General features: G+C 39.2%; 1 protein-coding gene across 1 annotated transcript in view; it reads right to left on the minus strand.

Moving 5' to 3' along the window:
* pspc1 (paraspeckle component 1) overlaps positions 1-8,395 on the minus strand; it is an 89,385-nt gene extending 80,990 nt beyond the window's left edge. Inside the window, exon 1 of the mRNA XM_065254861.2 lies at positions 7,917-8,395. Coding sequence (XP_065110933.2) covers positions 7,917-8,276 — 360 coding nt within the window. The 5' untranslated portion in view covers positions 8,277-8,395. The remainder of the gene's footprint in view (positions 1-7,916) is intronic.
* Positions 8,396-11,725: the final 3,330 nt, after the last annotated feature.

Genomic DNA, 11,725 nt, shown 5'->3' on the forward strand with positions numbered 1-11,725 from the left:
CACCAAACGTGGTGAACGTGATGTCGAGACATTGTACTTGCTAAATTGCGAAGGGATTTTTGATATCTCGAACGGTTCGCCATGGCGAGGCGACAAATTTATGGCGAAATCAGAGAAACAGGAAGTGTCTAATATCTAAGGCAAAAAATTTCTTATTGTGATGCCAAGCGGGGTGTTTGTTCGCCTGAAGATTCCGATCGCATCGATGTGCTTATTGTGAGTATCGGGTATAGCGCCACCACCAGGCGCCAGGAAGTCTGTCAGTCACAAAGGTGGATTTTTTTGACAGTTCCATGCGATGTTCTTTTAAATACTCCTCCTAGAATGTTTATGCGATTGACACCAAAAGTGGTCAACATGATGCCAAGACATTGTAGATGATAAATTGCGAAGGGATTTTTGATATCTCGAACGCTGTTCCCATGGCAACCTGTCAAACTTTACTTTCATTTTAATGGCATTTTTAAGCCTTTCAGTTGATGCCGATGTTCCTTTAAATACTCCTTCTAGGATATTCATGCGATTAACACCAAAAGTGGTCAAAATGATGCTGAGGCATAGTAGATGATAAATTGTGAAGCGATTTTTGATATCTCAAACGCTGTTCCCATGGCAACGCTGCAAACTTTACTTTTATTTCAGGCATATTTAAGGCTCTTGGTGTGCTTAGATTAACCTTAAAGTTGGCACACACATCAGAGTTGTCAGCTGTTAAGTGTGCACAAAAAGGACAGATATAGGCGTGTCTCTTAAGTGGCTCACTAGCGCCCCTGTTTGTCTAAAATGTGGGGTTTCTTTTAGCTACAGTCCCCAAATGGCTCAGTAACAACATTAAATAGCCCACTGATATTTACCCACTTTATGCTCTTGCCCACCGTGCATCGTTTTCTCGGACGCACCGTGTAGCGGAAAAAAAACGTGCGAGGGCCCGCCATTGCTGCTTGCAGCTATATTTATTATTTTATTTTATTTTTTTTATTTATTTTTTTAACGTTTCGGGCCAATTTGGGGGCCTTAACATACTCAAAAACTCTTGAAAATTGGCAGAGATGTCAGAGTCGTCGGCCATTAGGACCCGGCAAAGGCTGGAACTCGGGCGTGGCAAGGGGGCTCTGTAGCGCCCCCTGTAATGCAAAAACAAACATTGGGGCACAGATCGGGCAAACATTTACACACATGTACGAGAGTTGGTACGCATATAGATCTCATCGACCCAAACAACTTTCGCCCTCTAACATTTAAGCTCCGCCCAACAGGAAGTCGGCTATTTTGGATTGTTTAAAAAATGCATGCGTTGAACTTTTAAATACTCTTCCTAGAGGATTCATGGGATTGACACCAAACGTGGTGAACATGATGTCGAGACATTGGACTTGCTAAATTGCGAAGGGATTTTTGATATCTCGAACGGTTCTGCCATGGCGAGGCGACAAATTTATGGCGAAATCAGAGAAACAGGAAGTGTCTAATATCTAAGGCAAAAAATATCTTATTGTGATGACACGCGGGGTGTTTGTTCGTCTGAAGATTCCGATCGCATCGATGTGCCTATTGTGACTCCCGGGTATAGCGCCACCACCAGGCGCCAGGAAGTGTGTCAGTCACAAAGGTGGATTTTTTTGACAGTTCCATTCGATGTTCTTTTAAATACTCCTCCTAGAATGTTTATGCGATTGACACCAAAAGTGGTCAACATGATGCCGAGACATTGTAGATGATAAATTGCGAAGGGATTTTTGATATCTCGAACGCTGTTCCCATGGCAACGTGTCAAACTTTACTTTCATTTTAAAGGCATATTTAAGCCTTTCAGTTGACGCCGATGTTCCTTTAAATACTCCTTCTAGGATATTCATGCGATTGACACCAAAAGTGGTCAACATGATGCGGAGACATTGTAGATGATAAATTGCGAAGGGATTTTTGATATCTCAAACGCTGTTCCCATGGCAACGTGTCAAACTTTACTTTCATTTTAAAGGCATATTTAAGCCTTTCAGTTGACGCCGATGTACCTTTAAATACTTCTTCTAGGATATTCATGCGATTGACACCAAAAGTGGTCAACATGATGCGGAGACATTGTAGATGATAAATTGCGAAGGGATTTTTGATATCTCGAACGCTGTTCCCATGGCAACGTGTCAAACTTTACTTTCATTTTCAAGGCATATTTAAGCCTTAAAGTTGCATGCAGTAAACTTTTATATACTCCTTCTAGAATAATCATGCAATTGACACCAAAAGTGGTCAACATGATGCCGAGACATTGTAGATGATAAATTGCGAAGGGATTTTTGATATCTCGAATGTTGTTCCCATAGCAATGCCACAAACTTTACTTTTATTTCTGGCATATTTAAGGCTCTTGACGTGCTTATATTAACCTAAAAATTGGCACACACATCAGAGTTGTCGGCTGTTAAGTGTGCACAAAAAGGTGAGACATAGGCGTGTCTCTTAAGTGGCTCACTAGTGCCCCCGTTTGTCTAAAATGTGGGGTTTATTTTACCTACAGTCCCCAAATGGGTCAGTAACAACATTAAATAGCCCATTGATATTTACCCACTTGATGCCCTTGCCCACAGTGCATCGTTTTCTCGGACGCACCGTGTAGCGGTAAAAAAACGTGCGAGGGCCCGCCATTGCTGCTTGCAGCTATATTTGTTTTTATTTTTATTTTATTTTTTTTTCAACACTTTTGGACATTTTGGGTGCCTTAACATTCTCGAAAACTCTTGAAATTTGGCACAGACGTCAGAGTCATCCGTGATCGCAGAAAACCAAAGACTGGAACACGGGCGTGGCAAGGGGGCTCTGTAGTGCCCCCTGTAATGCAAAAACAAACAGGAGTGCGCAGATCGGGCAAACATGTACGCACATGTACGAGAGTTGGTACGCATATAGATCTCATCGACCCGAACAACTTTCGCCCTCTAACATTTTAGCTCCGCCCAACAGGAAGTCGGCCATTTTGGATTGTTTAAAAAATGCATGCGGTGAACTTTTTAATACTCCTCCTAGAGGATTCATGCGATTGACACCAAACGTGGTGAACATGATGTCGAGACATTGTACTTGCTAAATTGCGAAGGGATTTTTGATATCTCGAACGGTTCTGACATGGTGAGGCGACAAAGTTGTGGCGAAATCAGAGAAACAGGAAGTGTCTAATATCTAAGGTAAAAAATGTCTTATTGTAATGCCATGCGGGGCGTTTGTTCGTCTGAAGATTCCGATCGCATCAATGTGCCTATTGTGACTCCCGGGTATAGCGCCACCACCAGGCGCCAGGAAGTGTGTCAGTCATGAACTTTTAAATACTTCTCCTATAGGGAATTCATACGATTGACACCAAACGTGGTGAACATGATGCTGAGACATTGGACTTGCTAAATTGCGAAGGGATTTTTGATATCTCGAACGATGTTGCCATGGCGAGGCGACAAATCTAAGGCGAATTCAGAGAAACAGGAAGTGTTTAATATCTAAAGCAAAAAATGTCTTATTGGGATGAAACGCAGTGTGTATGTTCAGCCAATGATTCCGATCACATCGATGTGCCTATTTTGACACTATTGCATTTAATAAAAAACCCGATTATTTTAACTACTTTTATTATGCGTGAAGATTAGGTGACGCATTTCTGCTCGCCTGCTAGTGGAGGTCACGTGTTTCCTGTGGAGCTCCACTTGACCGTAGTCTGCAGCCAGACCCTTCTCAATCTTCCCGTCCTCAAAATGTTGTGGGCGGGGCTAAGATTGGCTGGCACCCAGGCTAGCTGAAGACCAGATCCACTACTGATGTGGCAGACACCTTCAACTACTTAAAGGCACACCATGGAACGTTTTGGCCACTAGGGGGTGCTAGACACATATTTTTCACGTCTAGCGCCCCTAGAGCCCACAACCGCCGCAGCACTGTCGCAAAGGAAAAGACAACTACTCTTTAGGTCACAAAGTATGCCTTCCAGCATGTCATGTGTCATATAATATAATTTCATGGGTTTTATTTTCATCAAACGCAAAAAAAAATCGCGTAGCTCACGTCTACAAGCCAGTTGTAACGGTGGTCGCTTGGTTAAAGTTTATATTAAAAAAAAATATTGCCCTAAAGGGGAATCGAACCCGGATCGCGCGTGTCGTAGGTCCATGACGTTACCAAGGCACCACAATGTCACAAGATATAAGTCTCCCTCTAAACTCTCCAAGTAGCCTCCAGTAAAAAAAATAGTGCTCAGACTCCAGACAGGACTTATATATGCAAGCATTAACATTACTTACTAGTACAAAAGCATGAGGGCCAAGTCAGCATTGGTCAGAAACCCCTCCTCTTCTTTAGTTCACTCCAGCGACCGAAACTCCAAGTTTAAAAGTACGAGTAAAAGCAATACAGACCCGTCAGGCTGTGGTGGACATGTCATTCAACCTATTTTAATTCGATGTACCATCACAAGGGTCTTGAAAATATATTATGAATATATATTTGTAGAAACACCTGCCAATTAATTAATCAATTACTATATATATATTAGGGGTGGCACGGTCCATGAAAAAAATCCGAACCGTTCGGTTCGCTTGTCTCGGTTCGGAGCGCATGTGTACCGCACGGTTCAACGGTTCATGGCATGCGCAATGTAGTCTCATGTAGAGCCCTGCAAGCCCGTCGGGGCCCGACAGGCTAAGCCCATTTGGGCCGGGCTCGGGCCGTTTTTTTTTTTTTACAGACCGGGCTCGGGTCGGGCTTATTTTAACGTCTCTCCTCATTGTGTGTGTGTTTGCGTCATTGCGTGTGTAGCAGAGACAGCGCGCATCTGAGGCTTACATTAATGGGTTTATCCTTTAAACGTTACTTTTGCTACGTTTACTCATTTTCATTTACACACCACCGTTTTAAATAAACATAAACGACCCTCATAAACGGATTCGTTCGCAAAAGCTGCAGACCTTGTTTTAGTTTGAGAACTCAAGACGTTGCGCTGCAGTGTAAATGAACGTAGATGGAGTCTTATGTAAACGAACAGCTCATGTTAATGTGACAGGCGCTGTCAGTGACAGCGCATCATTTTCAAAGTAAAAATTATTTTTATTCAGGTAAATGGAGGTTTGCAACGGAGGTTTTGCCAAAAATAGTAAACATCTATACCAACCAGCTATTATAAACGCTATATCAGATTGTTTTATGTATCCTTATAGATAATGTCTGTTTTATATTTATGTTTGAGTATTGTTAGGTTTGAATATTGTTGTAATGTTGTTGTTGTTTTGTTTAAATTTATTTAGCTTATTACGAAAGATAGACCGTAATTTTAAACGCCATACGCTTTGTAAAGATTAATTTGAAGGGAGAATTGTAATGGGTCAGACATTATTTTCGAGTTTAATTTAAGTTTTTCTTGCTACTTTAAAATGAATTTCGTTTCATATAATTTGTCTCTTAATTTTAATCGATGTTTTGTTGATAAGTTTTGTGAATATAAATGAATAAAAACAAAAAAACAACGTCATATTAATATTTAATGCTCGTTTAGCCGATTGCGCTTTTTGCTAGCGGAGGACGTGCACGGACCTCGCACACTTTTAAAAATTAACGTCATACAAATTTTTATTTATTAATTGCACACTGAACAGCGACAGGTAAGGGAAGATAAGTTATATAGTGTTTTTCTGAAGAATACAGTCAGTTCGTACAAAAATTTTCAAATGGACTATAAGATCATAAATATGAACTGTGAACAATGAGCTATTAACTCCCTACATTAAAGCAATAAGCATTTCTGTAGGCTAAAGCTATACTTCACCTCTTATTAGGCATCCGAGAGAGAGCGCGCAGCTTAAAAGTGATTGATATTGGTCTCGGGTCAGGTCGGGCTGAAAAAATTGCATGCATTGTCGGGCTGGGGTCGGGTAGGGCTTGAACACTTCGGGCCAGGGCCGGGTTAGGGCTCGAGTTTTTGGCCCGTGCAGGGCTCTAGTCTCATGCCCTGTATGTGACCTCAGATAGCGTGTTTCCCTTTCGCGCGAAAGAAGAGGTGACTGGTTTGGAGTATAAGTACTGCAGGTTATGTTACGTGTAGAAATGGCAAGTGGGACAACACATCCTCATCCCATGGCGTCAATATTTGACGCCACTTGACCATGCGTCAATATGTTACGCGGAGGGTATACCCTTCGCGTCATTTTTTGACGAACTGGGGACTTCAATACTATTAGGTACGCGAAATTAAACAGTTGTCGCCTGACATTGGGGTTAGGGATAGGTTTGGGTAGGGATGTCATTATGTAAATCTAACCCTAAACCGACGCGAAAATGGTAAGAAAATGGTACGAAAATAGGAAAGAGAATGCAACGGACTCAATAGTATTGAAGTCCCCAGTTCGTCAAAAAATGACGCGAAGGGTATACCCTCCGCGTAACATATTGACGCATGGTCAAGTGGCGTCAAATATTGACGCCATGGGATGAGGATGGGCTGAGTGGGAGAGAAAAGGAAGTCTGCCCGCAGTTGGAGGATGCGCCAGCGTCGTATAAGTTTGGTGTGTGGAAACATATTTTTATTTCATGTTACTTATGATGACAGCGGAAATAAAACAATAGATAGAACTGCAGTCTATGGGTTGAATATGCTCCAACAGCCACAGGAGATCGCCTTCTCTCCGACCATTTATCAAATCTGATGTACTGACAACAATGTTTTACGTCTTTTTATATTCAGCGCTATTTTTAGCCTTTCATTGATAAAATTAAAGCGGCTGATTTCCGCGTAGTTTCATTTTGCTAGCGTGTGAAAGTTGCGCGATCTTATTTCAGAAATTGCCCCTCAAAGTAATCAGGACAGAAGTGGTCAAAAGTGGACAAAAGAGACTTAAAGAGATTTTAATATTACAGGTGCAAAGGTTATGTTTCTCTCTCGTCCACATAAACTCTCAGTATTAAAGCAGCCTCTCAGTGATAAATCTAAGAGCTACACTGAAGTTGGCATTTTAATAAATGCAAGTTATCTTTGTGTGCTAAAAATGCACATAAAGTTCATGTAGATGGCAATACACATTCTCTTTTTTGCCAATTAAATGAAAAGCATGTTGAAATCATCAATGTCTTCCCTCTTGCTCTATCAAAATCTCATCTGGCTTTCCTCAGAGATGGTACAATGTGCTTAAAGTCAAATTCAGTTTGTGCATGATTACATGATATAACTTTTTTTAATACTGTATCCTAAATTATGGATAATTAATACATTAATAAGATAATAAATTTCTGGAGTGTTAAAAATTTAAAGAAAAAATAACAACAAGAACCGTACTGAACCGTGAACCGTGACCATAGAACCGTGATACGAACCGAACCGAGGGTTTTGTGAACCGTGCCACCCCTAATATATATATATGTGTGCTGGGAAAAGATTAATAGCGATTAATCATCGCATTCAAAATAAAAGTGATTTTTTGCATAACGTGTATGTGTACTGAGTGTAATTATTATGTTTATTTAACCACACACACACAAACATAGTAATTTCAGATTTATATATCTAATAGATAGATCGATAGATCGATAGATAGATAGATAGATAATATAAAAATATACACATGTAAATGTTTCTTAAATACATACATACATGAATGTGTGTGTATTTATATATACATAATAATTAGACACAGCACACACTCATATTTTATGCAAAAAAATCACTTTTATTTTGATTGCGAATAATCTGGACATTTTTACATTCCTGACACGTTCGAAAATAACATTCCTAGAATGTATAATTGTTCAGAAACATCTTAAACATTTTAACGTTGTAAGAACATTCCAAATCACCGTTCCCACGAACAAAATAGGTTGTTTGGAAAACGTTCTCGCAACATTATGTTTGGATTTCATACATGTCTTATAATGCTGATAAAGTGCTTTACCAGGCGTATAAAGCCGAATCCTCTGTCTTTGTTGATGTGCACCTCGTTGGTCTCACCATATTTAAAAAAAAGTTCCTTGAAATCTTCTTCAGTTATATCCGTCGGGAGATTACCGACAAACAGTCGGCATCTCTGAGTAAATGTTTTCTCTCCGGGTTTTCTATAGCTTTTAAGTTCAATTGTCTCTTTCGGTGGAGTTTCGGTGTCTAATGCAAGACCGGGTTCCCGTGGTGAGTGAGTTTTAGCATCCATGTTTCCACTACTGTCATATGGAGATTCTGCGTCGAGTTTTGCATTCTGGAGTTTCGAGGATGGAACACAATTTTGTACATTAACCTGTTTCGGATCGTAGTTTGACATAGCTCCGAAGTAAGTTTCCTTTCATCAACACAATTAATCAGTACGTGCAACTCCACTCTCAAGCAGGAAACACGTGACCTCCACTCTCGAACAAGAAATACTTTGCTGTGTCTGAAACAGCTCCCTCTTCCCCTATATTTGGAATGACAAGTGAGTCCCACTCGGAAACGGCAGCTACAGACCCCCGCCCAGAGACACGCATTCTCAGACCCCTCGTTTTTCGAGACAGCGCCCCCTGCTGTTTGGAAGATCGTATAACACCCTTATCCAAATGGCATTGAAAACAATAGGATGCAATATTATGGTCTCGTTTTATTTAAAGTTATCCAAATAAATATAAAAAAATTGAGTTCCCTGCTTAATGCATGTGCCAAAAAACTCTGTTTCCTCTGACTAACAAATTACCCAGTACTCTGCAGTACCCAGTACTTTTTTGAGCGTGAGTGTAATTGAAAGAAAATAACTGATGGAAGGGACACAATTACAGATAGAACTATATTCAGAAAAATATTATGTGATATTATAAAATGGTCTTATTAACATTATATCACCCTAACATTACAAAATCTGTTTTTTGATATTTTGAATGCGAATCAAAACTTAAATAAGAATAGACGAAACACCAATAATAAACAATGCTGTACTTTATTGAACAATTACCTAAACATCATCTTGCTGTAAACAGAAGAAACCGAAGAAAAAAGGAAGAAAGAATTGTGTTATAGTAACTTTACTTTTCATCTTCAATTGCATTAAAAAGAACTATTCATTTATAAGTCACTTTGGATAAAAGCGTCTGGTAAATGAATAAATATAAAATAATGTAAATGCATAAGTAAGTAATTACTTCCTGCAGGTGATTTTTTTCCTTCTTTTTTCAGTCTTTTGGAAACTGCTCTACAATACAATAAAAGATGAATGCCATTGTCAAAAATATTGTGTAATAACAATACCTAGAGTGACAAGAAGGGCCACAGAGGAACACCTCCTCAGCTTCCTGCCAGGATAATGCCTGCATTTCACATAGGCCATGGATGATGGCCTGTCCATATAATGCATCAATTAATTAATATAAAAACATTGCATATATGACAACAATAGAAACAATCCAATTGACACACATGTTTGGGCCTACTTCAGGATAAAGAAAACTACAAATAAACTCCACTTCATTCTTGAAGTTCAGTTGAGTTTAGATTTATAAACCAGAGCTTTGAGGTATTGAAAAATAATAGCACACTGCTGCTCACTGTCCATGGCACACATGGCTTTAGGGGGAACCACTTTGATGGTAATCAAAATCACTGCAGCATTTGTGAAATTTTGGAATTTCTGGAAGTGAATTCCCCCTTTGAATTGTTATATCCACCTTTAAAAAAAGAGAGAAAGAGTCAAACTCAAATTCAAATTTTAAGACCACCCCACAGAGTCCTTTAAAAGAACCCAAACAAAAGGCCAAATGACACATTCTAGCTCACATAATAATACCATAGGCTGGTTAATAAATAGTGTAGGCATAGTAAATTTGATTATTAGTCAATTGTATGAGCTGTATAACTGTATAAATAGCTGGCTACAAATTTATATCACAGTTAAATTGATATTGATTCATTTTAATACTTACTTTTTTAAGAACTCATATAAGTAGTCTACATAAATTATATAAAGTAAAATAATTACTCCTGCATTAATTAAATAAATTTATAGTTTTAGGAGAAAAGGTAATTAAAAAAGGTCAAACGGTAAATCTGATTAAATAATTAATGGTAACATTCTTTGATATTAACACACTTTGGGGTTGTTTCCCTAACAGGGATTAGTTTAAGACAGGACTACTAGTCACTACCCTGCTGAAAAAAAACAGCATCAAACCAGCATGGGAATTATGCTATGCTGCTTTAGCTGGTGGTCACCAGCATACCAGCACCAAAACACAACATATGCTGGTCTTGCTGGTATGACCAGCATGGGATGCTGGTGCTAATGCTGGTTTGGTGCAGGTTTAGCTGGTGCTAATGCTGGTTTGGTGCTGGTTTAGCTGGTGCTGATGCTGGTTTAGCTGGTGTTCACTAGCAAACCAGCACCAAAACACAACATATGATGGTATGCTGTTTTTTTCAGCAGGGTAGGCCTTAGTTTAATTAGAAAATATAACTAGTTTGAACATGCCTTATTAAAAACATTAGGCTACTTGTGTACATTTTGAGGCCAAGCAATAGCCACTGATGTATTTTAAGACTTGTAAGTGCAAGTTGTTTCAGTTTGGGCACTGGGCAGCTCTTGTATTTATTTTAGTTGATCCCTGTCCGAGAAACTGCCCCTTAATGTATTTAATTGGTCTACTTTAATGTCAACTAATTGTAATCGAATTTTTACAATGGCTTGTCTAAGGTTAAAAGCTAACGTATTTAGCTATAAATATTTTTTGGGAAAAAGGCGAAAAACATATATTATCTGCTCAAATTTTGAAACAATCTATCTTTAAAAATATTAAATGTGCTATTGTATCGATGGGCTAAAGTAGTTTGAATAAAAAAACAATTCGAATGAGTTTTCGCTTAATAAAATTGATGATACTCACGTTTCTTGTCACGCTGTCTCGAAAAACGAGGGATCTGAGAATGCGGGTCTCTGGGCGGGGTCTGTAGCTTCATAATATTGACTATAGACGGGTTGCACGGCGACGTCACTAACTGGTTGCGCGCGCAACCGAGGGGCAGAAAGAAGAGACGTGCATTGTGTTGTATGCTAGTAGCGGTGTCTGTAAGTCAAAATGCCAAGGAATTTTTGCGTGGAAAATAGTACCAACAGAGTCAGTGCTGGGTGCCTGATGTTAACATACCAGTAGATGCGACTATTACGTTACTAGCATTATAATTATAAAATTATAATTCATACATGTATCACAGTAACACTGCAAAAATAAAGACAGAAAAACAGATACAACTAAAATCAAGTCTTATTTATGTACAAACATTAAAGAACGCTTCAATAATTAAGGTTGTTGCAGTAGCAGATCAGCTCACCAATCGGTCTTTCTGCCCCTTGGTTGCGCGCGCACCCTGCAATGTTTGTAAACTGCCTGCACAAGCGGAGGCTGCAATTTCGGGACCGCAGTCATAGGACCGCAGTTATAGGACCCTAGGTTTTTAGTGACAACGCCACCTAGCGAACTAGAGTACCAACAAAGATGGATGACAAGCAGAGTGTGAGTATCAAGTGTGAATCAATTTTTATTTGAACATTAAATACAATCGTGATGCATTTCATTGGAAAGTTAACATAGCCGATTAACATAGTGATTGTGATTTGCTAAATAGTCTTGCATATCCATCATACGTAATATGGCAAGGCACGTTTATTTGTGTAGCACATTTCATACACAGAGGTCATTCAACGTGCCTTTTATATAATAATGCTGTAAATAACTTGTTAGCACATTCGTTTAA

The sequence above is a fragment of the Paramisgurnus dabryanus genome, chromosome 4 (genome assembly GCF_030506205.2).
Source record: "Paramisgurnus dabryanus chromosome 4, PD_genome_1.1, whole genome shotgun sequence".
NCBI lineage: Eukaryota > Metazoa > Chordata > Actinopteri > Cypriniformes > Cobitidae > Paramisgurnus > Paramisgurnus dabryanus.